General features: G+C 36.5%; 1 protein-coding gene across 1 annotated transcript; it reads left to right on the top strand.

Moving 5' to 3' along the window:
• The first annotated feature begins 570 nt into the window (after window positions 1-570).
• On the top strand, window positions 571-21,282 carry TDO2 (tryptophan 2,3-dioxygenase). Its single transcript, XM_005860765.2, has 12 exons — window positions 571-678; window positions 897-1,002; window positions 3,018-3,108; window positions 7,556-7,626; window positions 8,866-8,993; window positions 10,552-10,738; window positions 12,751-12,858; window positions 15,573-15,684; window positions 16,840-16,897; window positions 18,418-18,497; window positions 19,201-19,291; window positions 20,925-21,282. Exons 1-12 carry the CDS (start codon window positions 587-589, stop codon window positions 21,076-21,078), a joined length of 1,278 nt encoding a protein of 425 aa, XP_005860827.1. The 5' UTR covers window positions 571-586; the 3' UTR covers window positions 21,079-21,282.
• The last annotated feature ends 25 nt before the right edge of the window (window positions 21,283-21,307 follow it).

Here is a 21,307-nt window from a genome sequence, read left to right as displayed (position 1 = left end):
CACAGGTGAATAATAAACTAGTCATGTCTGTTTACGTTCCAGTACAATAGAGCAGCCCACAACTACTGCTAATTATGAGATTTAGTCCAGAAGGACTGTGAAGATGAGAAGTAAATGGGGTTTGAGCATGTACCCTGCCTCTGTTCACTAATGATTTTCTTTCCCCAGAGACAGCCAAGTTTAGTTTTTCCTTAGGACTTATAAGAATATCCATACCTAAGACTGAGAGAGTAAATATTTGTTTCTTTATAAGCTCATCATCTTACATGTCTTAACACTATGCCCAATGTGTCCTGGGAGTAGAATAGTTAAATATCTTTTTCTTTTTTTTTTTTTAACTTGGCCTCTATTGATTTATCTAGTGTTTGTTATTTGGGATACAAAAACAGAACTGATCAAGTGAAATGATTCAGTTTGGCAGAACACTCACTATTCTAGTAAACAAACTGCATTCTGAATTTACAGAGTTTCAAATTCTGAACCAATGGAAATGAGAGTCTAGTAAGAGTAAGTGGAGAAAGCTGATTGGCAGGTTCAGGGTGATCAGGATAAATAAAAGGCAGCAGCAGAACATCTGGGAAGATCAATGATCTGTTCATTTAGAGCCAAAACCTCAGTGCTTCTCAAGCAGTGTGTTTTCACCATGAGTGGCTGCCCATTCTTAAGAAATGACTTTGAGTAAGTATTTATCTCTATTCTAAATATGGTTAGGCTCTTAAAAATGTTAAGTATGAACACTTTATTTCCTGAATTTCAAGAACATTGAAAACTGTCACCCTTATTTCCTTGTTAATATGCTTTAAAAAATAGCAGTAAGAGAATTTTAAAGACTCATATTATTAGTTACTGTGCTTTCTCAAGATCTGTTTATTTCTCATCGCATATTTAATCTGCAGATATGATTTAAGAAAACTGTCTTTAGAAGGCAATGAAGAGGACAAATCACAAACTGGTGTAAATAAAGCCAGCAAAGGAGGACTTATCTATGGGAATTATTTGCATGTAAGTGGCTGAGTATCTTATAGTGTTTAGTTTCCATTGTTGGGCATATATTTTGTCTAGTTTTTTTTCTCACTTATCAAATAGTTTTCTGAACCTAATGATATCCATTTACATATAAATTTATGTTTTCTCAACTTTGTTAGAACAATTCAAGAGACTCATATGAAAATCCAGCAGAGAACCCAGAATCTGGGCGAAAGAGTATAAATGATCAAATTAGTGCAGGTAATTGGCAGGCATTATACAACTTGTATAGATAAGACAACTTCACTAAATTCTAGCCTAGGTAATTACAAATGATTTCAGACAAATTTCTCTTTTAAATCCCCTTTTAAAAAATAGAAATGTTAAAGGCCCATGCTTTCTTGAAATCATTAATAAATAAAAGAAGGATGATACAAAGGAGGTATTGGAGATTATCTGGGGTATGTTTCAGCCTGTTTGCCTTCTATATTGTTTAAGTGAAATAGTTAGAGTTCTCGTTGCCTGCATCTATGGGTTTCTAAGGATAAGCTGATCAAGCATGTTAAAATCTTTTTCAAATAGGCTGGTTAGGGGGATAGAATAATGGAAGACACACAGTCAGCTAAGCAACTTGACAAGCTTTTTATCATACTCATTTTAAGAGATACAAGAACAATGACTTCTCAATGAGTGTGATAGCATTTGTTATCATGGAATCCTACCAAATATAATATTCTTCAGAAAAAGTGAAAACCATAAATTCAACGTACTGTTTATTTATAATAAGACTCATTAATTTTTTAAAAGTACATAGAATAGATCCTGAGAATTTGAGAATTTGGGGATTTTTTCAGTATTGTATTCTACTTTGTATAAAAGTTGTTAAAAAAACAACTTTTGCAATTTCAAAATCAGTCACTTTTTTTAGTTTTATTGAACTATGATTGTTATATAACATTGTGCAAGAATTGTTATATAACATTGTGCACAACCTGTTGATTTGATACCTTTATATATTTCTGTATGATTACTGGTGTAACATTTAGCTAACATGCTATTATGTCATACTAGAGGCCCGGTGCATGAAATTCATGCACAGGGCGGGGTGTGTGTCCTTCAGCCCAGCCTGCACCCTCTCCAATCTGGGATCCCTCTCACAATCTAGGACTGCTGGCTCCCAACCGCTTGCCTGCTTGCCTGCCTGATTGCCCCCAACTGCCTTCCCTTGCTGGCCTGGTCACCCCTAACTGCCCTCCTCTGCAGGCTTGGGTCCCCCCGCCCCAAACTGTCTCCCCTGCAGGCCTGATCACCCACAACTGCCCTCCCCTGCTGGCCATCTTGTGGTGGCCATCTTGTGTTCACATGGGGGTGGCCATCTTTGGCCACATGGGGCGGCCATCTTGTGTGTTGGAGTTATGGTCAATTTGCATATTACTGCTTTATTAGATAGGACTAGAGGTCTGGTGCATGAAAATTCATGCACTGGAGGGGGGTCCCTCAGCTCGGCCTGCCCCCTCTCACAGTCCGGGAGCCCTCAGGGGCGGGAGGTGACCCAGTGATCAGGGGAAGGCGATGCCCTCATCACACCACTGCTTCTGTCACTGCTGGCAGCACAAGCCTCAGCCGGCCCTGGTTGTCTGAGCCTTGGCCGGCCCTGGGCGGCTGGGGGGCTGTGGGGACTGGGGGACTCTGGAGGCAGGTATGCGGCAAGGCCGGGCCCACCTGGGGGCAGGCCTGGCCTTGCCGTATGCCTGCTGCCCCAGCGGGCAGAGAGGACTAGGCGCTGCCATCTTGTGGCTGTGGGCGCCGCCATCTTTGCCATGGTGTGAGGGTCAATTAGCATATTCCCTCTTTATTAGATAGGATCATTGCCATTTTTTGGTGTGTGGTGAGAAAATTTAAGATCTACTCTTTTAGTACCTTTCATATATATAACACAGTCTTATTAATATAATCACTGTGTTATACATTAGATCCCCATTACTCATTTATCTTATAGCTGGAAGTTTGTATAAAATCAGGTGTTTATTTATTTATTTTTTTGTTTAAAGTTGGAAAAAATTTTGAATGCACAGGAGCTTCAAAGTGAACTAAAAGGAAATAAAATCCATGATGAACACCTTTTCATCATAACTCATCAAGGTAAGTTGCACAAAAGTTTGGACAATAACTATTCCACAGGTATTTCCCATCAGTAATGAGGAGAGCAACAATTCTTTTAACTATAAAATGGTAAAAGATCAAGGAATCACGTTTGTTAGAAATGCTCAACAATATTTTACTGTCAGATCAGTTCTCATCGGACTTCCTGGGATTTGTAAGTCTTCTTTATGTTACTTCCCTGCTAGTTGGGTCAGGTTGAACTTTGAGCTTTGTCCTATGTCCAAGGAAACATTTATCTTGGAATTGACAAAGAATTTTTAAGTAAGATGTTACTATGTTTTCAACTTGGAAGTTAAAAAAATTACTTTCAAGAAATAGAGCACTCAAATTTATTGTGACTTTACATACTCCCATATAAATCTGGTACTTAATAAAAATGTAAATTTTGTTGAAAATGTGTGTTTATCCTTTTCAGACTTAAAACCTCTGGGCAGTGTTTTATTTCCTTTTTTTATGTTTCAGGGATACTGTTCCTTGATTAAATATTTTTTGTCTTTTTCTGCTTTTGAAATGAGCCCCCAATTACAAAATGTCAAACTGCATTGACCCAGTACAGAGATGCTCACATTAAGGACAGATAGCAGCAGCAGGTGGCAAGAGGTAGGAAGTGATTGAAGCTGTGGCTACAAACCTTCACAGGAAGCTAAAACTATCTGACAGGTTGTGCCCTGATTTTAGCACAGGTTAGACTAGTCACTACCTTGGTGGGTAGCCTCAGTGTATTTGGGTTCAGATTTTACACTTCCTTCCATTTAAGAGGCCTTGATTTGAACTGATGGCACTGGACCAGTCTAGATGTATTGAGAGACTTCAGCAGCTCTTCACTTCAGTGATTGTATCTGTTTGGCATATCCTGGCTGATACTTAGCTTAGCCAAGATCCAAATGCCATTAGTGAGCATCAGAGATTGACACAGGGTGTCCTGTCCGCCCTTGCACAATTCTCTTTACAAAGGTTGTTTTACAACTTGCTGGCAACAGTGTCAGCAATTAAATGGCATTCCTTAATCTGAAACTGAAGTTCATTTTCATTGGGAATATCCTTTCATGTTGCAAGAAAGACCTGGAGCTCTCTTTTGCCATCTTCTACAGAAAGCACATTGAGTGGGATGAGGCAGCTGAAGTAGGAGACATCAATATTGTTTTGCACAGCCACCTGCAGGTCACTCAGAGGCTCTGTCTTCATAACTGGGCCTGTGACTGAGAGGCAGGGAGACATCAATGCTCTGGTCCGTGGTGTCCGGATGGCCAGAGGAGAGCTTGGGACAACACCAAAGCTGTTCTTGTTAAACTAGATTGCAGTCTCATGTGCTATAGGGCTCCGTTGGTGAAGCTCATTTCCCAATAGATGTGTCCTTGGTGATGAGTACATGTTTCAGAAATCTCCAAGCCTTTAGTCTCTAGTGCAGGCAGCCAAACAGCCTTAGGAGTTGGCAGGTGCCATGCCAATCCCTGTAGAGAGTTCAAATACAGTAAAACCTTGATATAACGGAATAATTCCAGCAAGGGGCAGTCCGTTAAAGCTAAAAGTTTGTTTTATAATGAAGTGGTTTTCTGAATGTTAAAAATTTGACAAATTAGGTAGCTTACCTGTTTTTACTTATGTAGACACTAGAGGCCTGGTGCATGAAATTCATGCATGGGTGGGGTCCCTAGGCCTGGCCAGTGATCAGGGCTTATAGGGGCCATCTCACCCAGTCCCAAACGGGGCTGGCCAGCCAGGGTTTGCTGGCTGTTGGCCGGGACCTGCTGGGCAGGAGGGAAAAGATTGAAGGTGGTTTGCCGGTTGCGGGGAAGGACTGGGAGAGATTGGCTCGCCGTGGAAGATTGGCTGCAGGAACCCACTGACCACCAGAGGGCAGCTCCTGTGTTGAGCGTCTGCCCCCTGGTGGTCAGTGTGCTTCATAGTGACTGGTCGACTGGTCGTTCTGGTTGTTCGGTCGTAATGATCTCTTAGGCATATATTTAGAGAGATAGATATAGATATAGATATAGATATATAGATATAGATATAGATATAGATAGATATATAGATATTTGTGGAATTAAATTAATTATATATGAAAAGTTTAATTTCAAAGAAAAGTTTTCTCTATGTGTTACTATAATTTGAAATGTATACTGAATAGATCTAGTAAATGCTTGCATTCACCAATCACTGTAAGTAAACAAATGCACAGGACTGGGGAGTGGCTGAGCACATGTGGGAACATCTGCCACAGGTGTTAAATTGCTGCAGAAAATCACACCAGGTGATAACATAACCAATCATCATGCCTGACGGGGTGTGATCATGTGTTAGTCATTCAGTGAACATTGTTTATAAGCAGTGATTCTTGGATTTCAATATGTAGACTATAGTTTTAGATATGCAATATTTATTTATGTCTGCAAAATTACTACAGGTTTTTTCCCCAACATATGGCCTATTCACTAAAATTTGTTAAAAATAACAATGGATTAATAACAAAAAACAAACCTGTTAATTTAACTATAAGCAAATCTTGGTTAAAAGCATTTAAAAAATAACAGAGTAGTAATTTTTTCATATGACATACAGACTGAAAATTTTGTCCGTTAAATCTAAAGTCCAGTCTGTTAAATTGAGGTCTGCAAACTTGAGGATTTACTGTAGATCATTGAGACCACTTGCTGATCATAGCAGGAGTAGGTGAAGGAGCAAAGGTTGTAGGCACTGATGATGGAATAAAGGATTGTCCCACTAGACTCTCTAGTCCTCCTCCCAAGAGACCCACTGCTCCCACCTGCATGGAGAATATCTGTGGCACATTGACTGGGAGACAGAGGTCAAGGTTTATACGATGCCCCAGAAGAACACCTTGAGAGGGAATAACTGGAGGTGGGTCCAGGTTAGTGGCAGTAGTGGTAAAACATGAGCAGTAGTTTTTCATGTGGGAGTCCATGACTTTGAGAGTTTAGAAAGTCTCTGAACGCTGAAATTATGTGCAAAACTTTGTGAATGTGTCTTAAAGAGGTCTGTGACCCCAAAATATTAAGATTTACTCTAAAATTGTTGGTGTCCTAATGCTGTCCTCTGATTGTCCAGGACCCAATGACCCAAGCTAGTCATGGGTCCATTTCTAGACATGTTTTCTTTGCTTACCAATTCTTTGTGTTTTTTTCCACAAACGGTTGTTTGCTTCATTGACTGGCTAAAATGATTCACTCCTTTGAGTAAAAAGTAAAAACAGAAAATAATTTACATAATTTGTATTGGTGGCTTATCCAAAGACAAGCTCAATAGGGGGGAAATCATGGCAGGATAGCACAAATTTGGAATCAGAAAATTGTTTAGAATCCCATCTCTACTGTTATAAATTGGGAAAGCTTGGTCAGGTCCCTTAACCAGTAACTCTTTCCATTTCCCCATGTGTAAAATGGAGAAAATTGTTGTATTTTATCAATCATAGAGTTCTTGTGAAGATGAAATGAGGTAATGCACATTAAGCACTTAGCCCAAGGTATAGCACATTATAAACATACAGCAAATGGTAGCTATCATTATCTGATAGGGAGCTTTTCCCTTCCTTCTTCAGTTACAAAACATAATCAGTGAATCGTGGGGCAAACTACAGAAAGCTAAACCTAAAATGAGAAAAATTTAACACCAAATGGTGGTTATATAAACTGATCAAGGAAATATCTGCTTTGCTCTTTGTCCAACTATGAAAATTAAATTCCAAAAGTATCCTGAAATGTGATTTAAAATATAATTTGATTCCCCTAATTAGTGCAGAAACATAGCCTGTAGCCATAAGATAGCACCAGGTAGAATGCACTAGAGATCTCTAAGATTATTGGTTTTCTGTGCTCAGCTAATAACTCCACTGGTTATTAAATTCATTTATTCATAAAATAATCACCTGGGTTTATCTTATGCCAACACTGTGCTAGATACTAAGGGAAATAGATGAATAAGACAAAGTTTTAGATTTAGACTGTTCATAAACTTGTCATCCTCACAGTTTTCTAAGCCCCTGGAAACTAACGTCTTGTCATATTCATCAGATTAGTAAATACTGTTATTTCAGTTTATAGGTGAAGTTGAGTGTCACTTCTGCTTCTCTGCATACCTCCATCTTCCAAGGGGATTGTAGAATTAGATAATGTGCTATATCCTAAAAAGACTTAAATAGTATATTTGTTGAGAGAAATCAGTATATAATATTAACAACCACAAAGCGTATTGATAATATGCATAGCATATTAAAACAGTCAATAAATGGAGGCTATTGTACATTTATCACTAATATTTTGTTGTAGCATAAAATAGGGCTATATGGGTATTTCTTGATTTTTAAATTACATTTCTATTTCTTTCAATGTGTTAACCATGTCTTTTATATAATTATGGTCAAAGAGGCTCCCAAAACTTTCCAACTGACAATGTGTTTTTTTCATTGCAGCTTATGAACTCTGGTTTAAGCAAATCCTCTGGGAATTAGATTCTGTTTGTGAGATCTTTCAGAATGGCCATGTGAGTTGTTATATCGCAATATTGGTTCCAGGATATTTTTGGAGAATGTAAAAAATATTACTAATGAGAAAAAATTTAACACCAAATGGTGGTTATTACTTACTGAAAAAAATTCCCCCCCCCCCCCAGTGGCCAAGAGCGTAGTCATATTTTCCCAAGGCCATTGCTACCCTAGAGCTTCACATTTCATTCAAGTTCCTTTCAAATTTCAGCTTCAAGCCCCTTACAGTATTTAGAACTCACTTATTATTAATTTTTTTTGCCGCTGAGAATAGTTGTTTTAGCTCATGGTAGATTTCCAGAATAGCCGGCAATCTACCTTTAATGAATAAGTACCTGAGTTGTATTTCTAATGAATATTTGCTGTGGGAAGATAGGAACAATAATGAAGAAACTAAACAGGAAAAGGTAAAAAAAAATAGTAGCAGGAGAAAGAAACAAAGAAAAGAGTGCTAACAGTGGAACCGCCGGTGACGGCAGAGTCTGAACTGTGTTCTCCTGCCTCCCGCCCTGCTTCCTGCTCCCACAAGTCTTCCAGACACAGGGCACAGCCTTAAGCACTCAGGAGGGGTTGGGGAAAGAGAGCAGTCAGACACAGACAATCCTCTTCTATATGTGCTTGCGATTTCCTTTTATGTCATTGGCAACTTTGTCCCTCAGTAAAGAGCAGATTTATTCTGGTGTTGCTTCATCCTCACCCAGAAGTTGCCATGCTCACCTTTATTCCTTGAAGCAAACGTAGAAACTTGCTTTAAAATGAGTGGATGTTGATCTCCAGAATTTACTTCTAACTTGCCTTCATGTAATTTTCTATTTTAAAAAAATTGATTTCAGAGAGGAAGGGAGAGGGAGAGAAAGAAACATCAATAATAAGAGAGAATCATTGATCGGCTGCCTCCCGCACGCCCCACACTAGGGATCAAACCCGCATCCTAGGCATGTGCCCTGACCTGGAATCCAACTGACACCTCCTGGTTCATAGGTGGATGCTCAACCGCTGAGCCATTCTGGCTGGGCTGTGATTTTCTATTTTTAAAGAAAGATATGTGATTCTGATTTTGCAGACATTCCTTGCAAACAATTCAGTTACCATTAGTTCAATATCCACAGAATTATACTTCCAATGTTCCTTTCTGAAGTAAAGATAAAGTTCATAGGAATGTATTATTGTTTGTAGTCTATTTTGTAATTTCTAAACATCAGAATTGATTTCTCAGTGTCTCATTTCTTAACCATCAGGTCAGGGATGAAAGGAATATGCTTAAGATTGTTACACGAATGCATCGAGTGGTGGTGATCCTTAAACTACTGGTAGAGCAGTTTTCTGTCCTGGAAACGATGACAGCCTTGGATTTCAATGACTTCAGGTGTGCACCGGTGGCTATGTGATAACTCGGTGGGGTTCACCTTCTCACTCTGGTGGGGTAAAGGAGGGCATGTGTGTTGTGTGAGATGAGGAGCCTGTCTTACACTGTCACTATCAGCACTTGGGAGTCTTAATCACAACGAATTTGAGAAGTTATTAAAAACATTTCATCACTTGTTTTTACATACAAACATAATATGATTAATTAATTTCAACTCATCGTTGTGCCCTGTGTTTATCCAAAAATAATTTTAGACCACTTATCAAAATGGCTAAAGTGGCTGATATAATGCATATAACAAATTTTGTAAAAACTAAAAGCTAAAAATAAAAGAGAAACAGGAGTGATAAAGAACGATGTCAGAAAAAACATCAGAATAAGTCATGGATTGAATTATAAATTTTCTACATTTCCAGGCAGCCAAAGCTATATATAAGCTATATATATATATATATATATATACACACACACACACACGTATATGCATGCATATATGTATACATGTATATATGTATGTATATACAACATATATACATATATGTTCAGAAAAAAGCTTTCATCATACCAAATTTAAAAGTAGATTTTCCTAGAACATAAGGTGCATTTGATAATGTAATATATAGTCCAACATGTTTGACATTCAAAGAAATGTAGCAAAATTCCTTTGTGTTGGATTAAAAAATTGAAGTCTTAGTACCAATGGATGAAAGACACAAAAATGTAAGATGTTGTATAGCTGTGTAGGGTAGGAGTAATAACATTTTGATTGCCTTTTTTTTATGCTAGGCAACATCCCCTGTATTTTACTTACAGTATGTCATTGGTGCTCATAATAATAATAGGTAGTGACATCAATGATAGAATATAAGTTTTAGACAATGGACTACTATTCAGCTGTAAATAAAAGGAAATTTTACCCATTGTGACATCATGGACGGACCTGGAGAGCATTATGCTAAGTGAAATAAGCCACTCAGAGAAAGACAAATACCATATGATTTCACTCACATGTAGACTCTAATGAACAAAATAAGCTAACAAACAAAATAGAAACAGACTCATAGATACAGAGAATAGACTGACAGCTGTCAGAGGGGAGCAAGTAGGGGGGCTAGGTGAAAAAGTTAAATAGATTAAGAAAAATAAAAGCCTCATAGACACACACACAATATAAGTTTTAGGAGGGATTGAATAATATTTATAAATTACAGTCTTTTAGCACTATTGAAAAAATATATTGTTCAATGCCTACCTGTTTTCATTTTAAGAAGACATTTAGTATACACACATACACATATATGTGTATATGTATTTCTGCGTGTATACATACATATGACACTTTACAAACTATACAAACATTTCAACTTTAAATTGGTTGACAGATATCAACAATGATGTTTAGGTAGCTCATTTTCCTTATTTCAGTAATGTCCGAACCATAGGTCCAATTCTAGGCAGCTGTGTTTGTGTTCTTGATGATATCTAAGAGAGTAAAACTGTGATTTACAATGTCAACACATTTCTCTCTTTTTCTTCTCTCCCTCATTTATTCTCAAAGAGAGTACTTATCTCCAGCATCAGGCTTCCAGAGTTTACAGTTCCGACTATTAGAAAACAAGTTGGGTATTTTTCAGAGTTTAAGAGTCCCTTACAACAGGAGACATTATCGTGATAACTTCAAAGGAGAAGAAAATGAACTGCTACTGAAGTCGGAGCAGGATAAAACACTTTTGCAACTAGTGGAGGTACAGGCTCAAATACTATTTCTAAGATCTACATACATCTTTTTAATTTAGCTTCTGCTAGATAAGAATTGTACAACTAATATCAAAGTTTGGTCACATTAATTGTAAATAAGAACATAAACAATTTATAAAATGCTTAAATTTATAAATTTAACTAAAGTATTTAGATATGAAGAACTTTCTTGAGAATTTTAGAAACATTATATATAATAAAAAAAATTGTGCACTGGCCAGGGGGGTCCCTCAGCCCAGCTTGCCCCCTCTCATAGTCCAGGAGCCCTCAGGGGATGTCCTACTGGTGGCTTAGGCCCACTCCCCAGGGGCTGCAGACTGGCCTCCCTCTGCTGGAGGCAACCAGGCTGATCAGGGGAAGGCGCCATCCCCATCACCCCCACTGCTGCTGCCACTGCTGGCCGTCGCAGCTGCCAAGGTGTTTTCATCAACACGGACTCCAATCCCTTCACCACGAAAAAATAACAACTTTCTTTAGGCATTTTCAAGATGTCTCTTTCATAGGATATGAAATTTCTTTCTTTTTTCTTTTTTTTTTATCCTCACTTGAGGATATTTTCCCATTGATTTTTAGAGAGCATGGAAGAGAGAGGGAAAGACTGAGCGAAACATCAATGTGAGAGGCACACTTCAATTGGTTGCCTCCTGCATGAGCCCTGACCTGGGCCCTGGCCAGGGAGGAGCCTGCAACCTGGGTACATGCCCTCGATCAGAATCAAACCTGGCCCCCCTGTGGGTTTGTGTCCACTCTGCTCCAGCCCCAACAGCCCAGCGCCACGGCCGTGGGGCTGGGGCTGGGGGCCGGCCCCTCTGCGGGTTGTTTTCTCTGGTCTGGAGCCAGGCACAGGCTGCCCTGTCTGTTGTTCTCTTGGGCTCTGGGCCACCCTGTCTGTTGTTCTCTCAAGCCCCTCCTCCTTAGCTGGCCATGACCATTACAGATCCTGGCCTAATTTGCATATTACTGTGTGGTGATCATGTGTGTTTTTGGCATTCTTCCTCACCCCTTAAATAGAAAATTGAAGAATAAACACCCTGTGGGCTACTCACAAAATGGCAGTCATCAATACAGCAGCATCTTCAGGGACATAGGAGAAACAACCTGAAATTAGCCCAAATAAGCCCTCTTCCTATATTATTTATTTATTGATGAGAGAGAGAGAGAGAGAGAGAGAGAGAGAGAGAGAGAGAGAACAGCTTATAAAGATAGGAATAGAAAGAATCAGAAAGCTAATTTCAAACCCAAATGAGAACCCACAGGGATGTATGAATTAGGTTTTATTTCTGATTAAAAAGTCTTGTGGAATATTAAAATAATTGAATAGTAAGTGTATTTCCAAGTTGCTAATTATACCATGCTCCTGCATTTAGAAGAGATCATATATTATACATGTTTTAATTCCTTCAGATCTTAAGAATAAAGTACTTTGAGAATAAACCAGACACTTCATTAAAACAATATTTACATATGTTCATAGATTTCTAGAACAAAATTGGGATTTTTGTAATATTTCTTTTTAAATATATATGTGTACATATATATATTATTGATTTCAGAGAGGAATGGAAGGGAAAGAGAGAGAGATAGAAACATCAATGATGAGAGAGAATCATTGATTGGCTGCTTCCTGCACGCCCCCTACTGGGAATGGAGCCCGCAACCCTGACATGTGCCATGATGGGGAATCGAAACACAACCTCTAGATTCATAGGTCGATGCTCAACCACTGAGCCGCTCCGGCCAGTCATAGTTCTTAATAAATAAAGATTAAACAGCAGTAATATGATTTTATTAAAAAGTAAGAAATTGAATAGAATAGATTTCTATTTTTAAGTGAAGAAATTGAAGGGAAAGAAAATGTTTACACACAAAAAGTACCTTATTATATATGTTTCTCAAAACCATGAAAATATTCTGTTTCAAGTTCATAAATATTAGTTTAATGTATCTCACCTATTTAAAATTTTACAATATATTAACTTAAAAATAATGTTTACTTAAGGCATGGCTGGAAAGAACACCAGGTTTAGAGAAACATGGATTTAACTTCTGGGAAAAGTTGGAAAAAAATATTGTTAAAGGCCTGGAAGAAGAATTCAGTATGATTCAGGTATTTATGATGCCTTAAGTAAATATAAGTTTACTATAGAAAAAAGTATTGAAAATTTTATTTTAATAATTCTCCACTTATCTCTTAAACTTACATTTTTTCTTATTTTTCTTTCACAAAAGCATATACTTAGAATATGTTACATGATTGATTTAATTTTATTTAGATACAATAAAAATTAAATTAAGATTTCATTATAAGCAAGAGTTTCTTTGATAAATAGATGAGGTTAATATACCTTTTTTATTTCTATTGAACATTTCAAGATTATGACTAATTCTAGACAGAAGTAGGCTCACAAAGGCCCAGTTCTTCCTATTGGTTCTCAGACAATGTCAAGTTTCTCACTTAAGAAAATATTGTTGATTTCTTGATTCCACATTTCCTTCAAATTACAGGCCTTTCTTCCTTTTTTCATGACTAAATTTCTTGAGGAAGTTGTCTAATTCTATGATTTGAGAGGCTTTATCAGTAGTGCTTAATGTCTTGAAGTCACACTGCATGTGTTCAAGTTCCACCTGCACTTCTTAATTGTGTGACATTGAACGTCTTTGACTTAACTTCTCTTTGCTTCACTTTCATCATTGATACAATAGAAAATAAGAGTATCTACCTCATAGGATTATTATGAGCATTAAATTAGATTAATACTTGTAAAGTGTTTTTAGAACAGTAGTTAGTATAATTATTCCTTTATTTCTCATCCAATCTTCAACTCAATCCAGTCTGTCTTCTTCTCCCATCATTCACAAATAACCTCCATGTACATAAATCCAACGGCCATTTTTTATCTTCACTTATCTTGAGCTAACAGTGACGTTCAGTACTAATGGCTATTTACCTCTTTTTTGAACATTCCCCCCACCCTCTTGGATTTGGTACACAATATTTTAACTTCTAATTTCTCCGCCTCCATTACTGGCTCATTAGACAAGTAAATGGTGGGATTTCCCAACTCATTGGCTTATAGCCTTTGTGTCCTTTGTCTATATTATTTCACAACATTAACTAATTTATACTCATTGCTTCTATAGCTACTTATACACCAGTGATTCTCAAACAAATACCTCTAGTGTAGATATCCTCTTAAATTTCAGATCATATACTTAACACCTTAATTTATATTTCCTCCTGGTCCTCTCAAACATACACTGATTAAAAGAAAAAAAAAATTCCCTTTCATCCACTCCTGTATCTACTTGGTCTTCTCCAAGTTTTTCTCCTAGTGTGTCAAGTCAGACTGGTACTATTGGTCCTTGGTAAGTCCCTCTTCCTCAACTGACTTCATCAAGCTATCACCAAATGCTATTGGTTTAACCTTCTAAATAGTTCTCAAGAATCTCTCTTTGATCTACCACCACCCATCAAGTGCAGACTGTCATTGTTTTTCACCTAGACTAAAGTCATATTCTCTCAAGTATTTGACAAGGCTTACAATATGGCTCCATTCCAATTTATTGTCCACACTGCAGTTTTGACTAATCTTTTCAAAATGCAAATCTAGTCACATTTGACCTCTGCATAAAACACTTTGATGTTTTCCCATTGCTTTCAGCATAACAATAAAAATCCTTAATATAATCTTCAAGGCATTTTTTGATCTTTTGTGGGCCATACTGAATTTCCTTTAGGCTGAATTTAGTTCTTTGAGTTTACCACCAGTCTTTTTATGTTATTTTCTGGGTTTGGAGTATTCTTCCCCAGGTAACTTCTTTTCATTCTTTGCTCTTGGCTCAAGGAAAACTTCAGGAAGGCCTTTTCTGACCCCCTTACAACTATGCTATCATGGCACTATACTGCTTCTGTATACCACTATGGCATGGGACACTCCTGAGTGTTCAACATTTAATGTTCAGGTGATTATTTGTTCTACATCTTATTCCCACCACATAATATGTTGCATAAGATCATGGGACTCAATTTTTGCTCACTATTTTATCACTTGTGCATGACATTTACTAAAAAAAGGAATATGTAATATTTCCCAACTCATTGGCTTATAGCCTTTGTGTCCTTTGTCTATATTATTTCACTACGTTAACTCATTTATACCCACTGCTTCTATAGCTACTTATACACCAGTATATTGGCAATAGTGTGCATATAACTTTTTAACAGTTTGATTCTTCTGAGGACTTGAAGATAATTGGGTTAACTAATTTTTGCTTCAGCTTAATTAATTGGCTTATAAATAGAGCATGTGCTGTAGGCAGAAAAATAAGAATTTTCTTAAACAAATCAATTGATATGAAAAGAATAAAAATAAAAGTGTGAAATATATCTAAGAAATTATATTTGTAGGGTATAATACTGAATATAAAATTTCAGTAGCATTAATAGTTTTCTCAACTAGGAATCATTAATTTTCCTGAGTGTAATAACCTTACTGTGATAAATAATTTTTGTCAAATATTTGAACATATTGACCACTTGTATCCAGTTATACCCACCTGAGCCCAGGACTCATGATCTTTATTAAGATAATGTTTAAGATTGATAAATCAGTTAAATTGAACTTAAAGGATAGAACCAGTGACTATGAGGAAGACCCCTTCTCATAAGCCATAATTTCCAAGTTGTAATATTAGATGAAATGGTAAATATCCCAAGTACACCTTTTCTGCACCTGGCAAGTCTACTTCTTGAGGCAATGTTTTCTAAAATTAGAATCTATTCTCTGTTGTGGGAATATTAATGAAGCATTTTCTCCAAAGGCTAAAAATGAATCAGAGGAAAAGGAGGAACAAATGGCTGAATTTCACAAACAAAAAGAGGTGTTACTCTTATTATTTGATGAGAAACGCCATGAGCATCTTCTTAGTAAAGGTAGGTAATTTTATTCTTAAGGATTGTTTCTTGGCACTGTACTATTATGGCATCCAGTGATGGCAAACCTATGACACGTGTGTCAGAGATGACACGTGAAATCATTATTTTGGTTGATTTTTCTTTGTTAAATGGCATTTAAATATATAAAATAAATATCAAAAATATAAGTCTTTGTTTTACTATAGTTGAAAATATCAAAAAATTTCTATATGTGACACGGCACCAGAGTTAAGTTAGGGTTTTTCAAAATGCTGACACGCCAAGCTCAAAAGGTTCGCCATCACTGATGGCATCAAAGATCAAATTCCACTTAAGGAAATAAAATGAAAATTGATATTCTACTCTTAGAAACAAACATTGGTTAGTGTTATCTATGAGAACATTACATTAACAATTTTAAATGACCATTTTATCTCAAACACATTGGTAGAAACTGTCATGATATGTCAAATATGAGGGATACCAAGGTACATGGAAAATGGCTTCTCAAGTAGTTCAGAGCCATATGTATATATGTAGATATTCCCAAAAATGTATACAAATTTTGAATAATTATAAAGTTAGTGTTATTAGAGCATACAGTTCATTTTCAAAATTTAAAGAATCCACAGAAATGAATCATTTTTTGTCAATGCCTGTTTTCAAATTGATGACCATTCTGGTCCAGGCACTGCTGATAACTCAAAGCAATGGAATCCCAAACATCAAAAATCATTTTGTTTGGTATTTGTGTGCCCTCAATTTGTCAACTGTTGCTGGTATTGTACTGTAAACTTTATCTTTTATGTATCTCCATTAAAAAAATATCTAGTGGAACATTAGGATACATTTTTTGTGTTCAAAGCTTAGTCTGGTTTCACCCATTAGTTCAAATAATTTAAAATTGAAAAGGAGTGAAAATTAAATGTTATCAGCTATTAAAATTTTTTGAACATCCTATATATACTAGTATTTCAGTCTGCCTTTTAAAATGCAATATTAAAACATTGTTTTATGTGATATTTTCCAAATATCAAGCTAAGGGATAAAATTTTAAACTAAAACTTACATTGCTTTCTAAAAACATATAACAATTATGTAAGGTGATGGTGTCAAATTAATATGACTACCTTAAATGACCTATTAAATTAAAACTTGCTATGTATTTTGCAGGTGAAAGACGACTCTCATACAGAGCACTTCAGGGGGCCTTGATGATATATTTTTACAGGTAAAAGCAAATTAGAAGAGAAACAGAAGTTAAAATTGAGGATTGGCTATAGATAATGTATCAAATATAAAGCTTATAAATTTCAATCATAGTTCTATTAAGTTATTTTGTTTTGATGGAAAGCTTAGAAAATAATTAATTGTGAGAGTTTCATGAGGTTTTCTTTCTTTTAAATAGTAAAAGCTTAACTTTATCTCTGTAGTTGGTTTAAAAAAAACCCACTCAAATTAATAAAAAATTCTTTTTATAATTTTATAATGTGACTAGAGGCCAAGGGCATGAAATTCGTACATTTGAGGGGCGGGTCCCTCAGCCCGGCCTGTGCCCTCTTGCAGTCCGGGAGCCCTTGGGGGATGTCTGACTGTTGGCTTAGGCCCACTGCCCATGGGGAGCAGGCCTAAGCCAGGAGTTGGACATCCTTAGCGCTACTGCAGAGGCAGGAGAGGCTCCCGCCACTACTGTTGTGCCCACCAGCAGTGAGCTCAGCTTCTGGCTGAGCGGCACTCCCCCTGTGGGAGCACACTGACCACCAGGGGACAGCTCCTGCATTGAGTGTCTGCTTTCTGGTGGTCAGTACATGTCATAGTGTCCAGTCGACCTGCCATTTGGTCAATTTGCATATTAGCCTTTTATTATATAGGATATTAAATGTCCAAAAAGACCACAGTGCAATCTGCCTGAAAAATTTAGTCATGAAAAGTGTTCCATCATTAAACAATGTTGTAGAATTATCTCTCTTTAGAATAACAACATAAACAAAATCTTTTGACTCTTTTCCTAAACTCTTACTAAATGTATGCCACTCAAGTTTATGTATATTAAGCAAAAAATATATTGAGTTGCCCTAACCGGTTTGGCTCAGTGGATAGAGCATTGGCCTGCGGACTCAAGGGTCCCAGGTTCAATTCCAGTCAAGGGCATGTACCTTGGTTGCAGGCACATCCCCAGTAGGGGGTGTGCAGGAGGCAGCTAATTGATGTTTCTCTCTCATCAATGTTTCTAACTCCCTATCCCTCTCCCTTCCTCTCTGTAAAAAAAATCAATAAAATATATTAAAAATATATATATATATATATTGAGTTAGTTGAAGGATTGGATAAAGAGAATATATACATTACATATTATATATATATATGTGTATATACATATGCAGTATTTATTTTGTTTTTTAATATCTTTGTCTGGAAAAAGTTTTTTACTCTATTAGCTGGGAAATCTGAGATAGGGTATCTGACTGCCTTTTAATGAGATTCGATATTAGGTGTGACTCTGGCTGGTATATATATATATATATTACATGGAATATTCTAGACTCTTTAAACAAATGCTGTAAATTGAGGGGTAGTATCCCCATTTTTGAGATGAAGAAATAAGACTGATTGGGTAATACAGAGATGATGGCACAATTCCTAAGAGCAAAGTTGATATGTGTTTCCAGCGCCAACAGATGATAAAAGCCATGCACTTCCTAACACACTGGATTTGCTTGAATATATTCCTTTGTTTTATTTCTCCTTTAGGGAAGAACCTCGATTCCAGGTCGCTTTCCAGTTGCTGACTTCTCTTATGGAAATAGACACACTCATGACCAAATGGAGATGTAAGTCCTCCCCCTCCTCTCCCCCCCCTCCCCCCCAGCTCCAACCCTATAACTCTTCTCCTCTGATCTGGTTCCTTTACTCCTTTTCTCCTGTCTGCCCTCTTTCTTGCTCTCTCTTTTCTTCCATCTTTTGTGTGATTTTCTTTTCTTTTTTCTTTTTCTTTTTTAATCAGCTTCACAATTATCCTCCCCAAGGGTCTATTCATCCAATGCACAAGTGGCACAGTACCTAGAGCCCACAGTAACATTGGGAGCCCATTTAGATATTTTATTTGGCCTGGGAATATCGGGTGCTGTAGGCTTTAAAAAAAGATATTTTATTTGATAATCAGAAGGAAAAAATAAACTTTAGGTCCAAGGAAAATTTTTAAATATATAATAGTAATTTATTTATTTTTATGACAATACAATTCAAAAATGTAAGAAACCCAGAGAAGCAAAATAACCAGAGCTCATTAAAATTGAACTATGGCCCCACTCTTTCCTATGCTGTTTATAGGCTAAATGTAAATATGGATGGAGTCAAATGGGGTGCTGAACCAAGTGGGGTGCCAGGCAACCTGCTGGCCTCATGTGGCTCTCACAGGTGAACCTTCCATATGGCTAAGTGATAAGGGGTGAGCCTTTTTCTCAGAAGCAATCATCATTATCAACTCCTGGTTTTAGAAAAATATTCATGGAGTTACTTTGTGTGTTTGCCTAGATAACCACGTGTGCCTGGTGCACAGGATGCTGGGCACCAAAGCCGGTACTGGTGGGTCCTCAGGCTACCAGTACCTGCGCTCAACAGTGAGGTAAGATGGGGGAAATGCACCTTTTTATCTTGGTGGAAATCACCAAGGTTTTGTTTCTCTATGTATATGTGGCATTATCTAGGAAAAGTCATTTATACTTGCTCTTTTCTGCGGACAACACATTTGTAGTGAGATTAAGACATTCCTATTAGAACTTTTGGAGATCATCGTATAAATTCTTAGTTCTGGAAGTTTATTATTTTCATCTTGTGATGAACAGGGTCATGGTACCAATGCCTGTGAGGGCATGAAAGAGTCAATACAGGTAGAAAATGTCAACTCATTCTGGCTCAAGTTTGGACTAGATTAAAATAGTTATCATTAAGTCCACTAATGTACTCTTGGTGAGATGAGTGATCCAGCTAAATATATAGTTTCTTATTTCCTGATAGGACTCTATATTATAGAATGAAAACTACTTCTATCTACTCCAAGGAGTGCCCTTTTCAAATTTTTACAAGAAAAGAGTCAATGTTTACTGAGCATTTAAAACATGGTAGAGATATTTCTAGGATATTTGTGTTCTTATTTTATTTAATATTCACAGCCTTATAGATAGAAGGATACATAGATAAATGCATCCAAAAACTGAGAAACTTACAAGCCCTTTGAGAAAAGATAATCAGATCAAGAACATGTTATATAGTCCCCTTTAGTCTCCAAAATTCCTTATAGTGCATTGTTTTTATTCCTAATTGTACCACCAAATTGGCTAAGTTATAAAATGCACAGGTTCAATTTTTCATCATTTTTATACTTCCACTTTCCCTGGGAAGAAACACTAGGTTGAATGATTTAGAAAATTCATTGGTATAAATTTTCACAACCATTATATATTTTCTCTTTCCCGGAATAAGTTCTGTAAATATCTAAGAAAAAATGATTGTGCAAAATGAGCACACACATCAGTGGTGGGAATAATTAATGCTAATTAACAGCATCTCTAGTGTGTCATTATCTCATCAAATCTTCACAAAGGCCTGGCCAGAGGCAAGGATTGTAGTTTTTATTTTAGAGAGTTAGAAACCAAGACAATGAAGTTTAGACAACTCATCCAAGGTTGTAGGAGTTGCAAGTGACAGAACAGAATTTGAACCCAAATTTGACTTCAAAAGCAAATGCTCTTCCACTATAAAACTGCAACAGTTAAAATAGTTGACTAACAAACACAAAAGCAATTTTTAGTGTCAAGAATATTCTGTTGGACACATTATAAGTCTAAGATGGCATTTCGATTTATAAATTCATTTATGTCAGTTACTTGGCAGCTACTTTTCAGGTGGGAAATATTTTCTAATGAAGGACTAAAAACTCTGGATGCTTTAATTTTATTATTTTGCATACTGTTCTTTAAAAGTTCGACATGAGACAATAATAAGTGTAGGTTTTAATTTGAACCAGCCTGGTCGGATCATAATATGGTCTATATGGGCATGAACTTTGGATAAAAAATAAAAAATGGGGCAATCTTAATACTAATAGCACTTAATATAATATGATATATACAATATGTAATATTAAATATAATATTGAATACTAGTTATTCATGGCAAAATATTGTTTGAGAAATAAAATTAAAATTTTAAAATATTTCATTTCAACAAATCTAAAACATCTGTCTATGTTTTTCCAGTGATAGGTACAAGGTATTTGTAGATTTATTTAATCTTTCAACATTTCTGATTCCCCGACACTGGATACCGAAGATGAACCCAATTACTCGTAAATTTCTTTACACGACTGAATATTGTGACAGCTCTTACTTCAGCAGTGAAGAATCAGATTAAAATTATCTGCAAAGTCTATGAAGAGCACTGATTTCTGTGGGGTTTTTCCTATGGATTTTCATGAATACACAGACTTCTAAGATAATATATGTATATATGTAGTAAAACACTGTGGTGCTCTGATTCAACCCTGGAAAGAATTTTATTTCATTTATTTGAATGTTTAAGATGTTTAAGATAAGACTAAGCATTTCTGTGATGATACAAAACACTAAGAAATGAATTCAGT

The sequence above is a fragment of the Myotis brandtii genome, unplaced genomic scaffold, assembly GCF_000412655.1.
Source record: "Myotis brandtii unplaced genomic scaffold, ASM41265v1 scaffold14, whole genome shotgun sequence".
Taxonomy (NCBI): domain Eukaryota; kingdom Metazoa; phylum Chordata; class Mammalia; order Chiroptera; family Vespertilionidae; genus Myotis; species Myotis brandtii.
The sequence above is the reverse complement of the archived record's forward strand: the minus strand, read 5'-3'. Positions and strand labels throughout refer to the sequence as shown.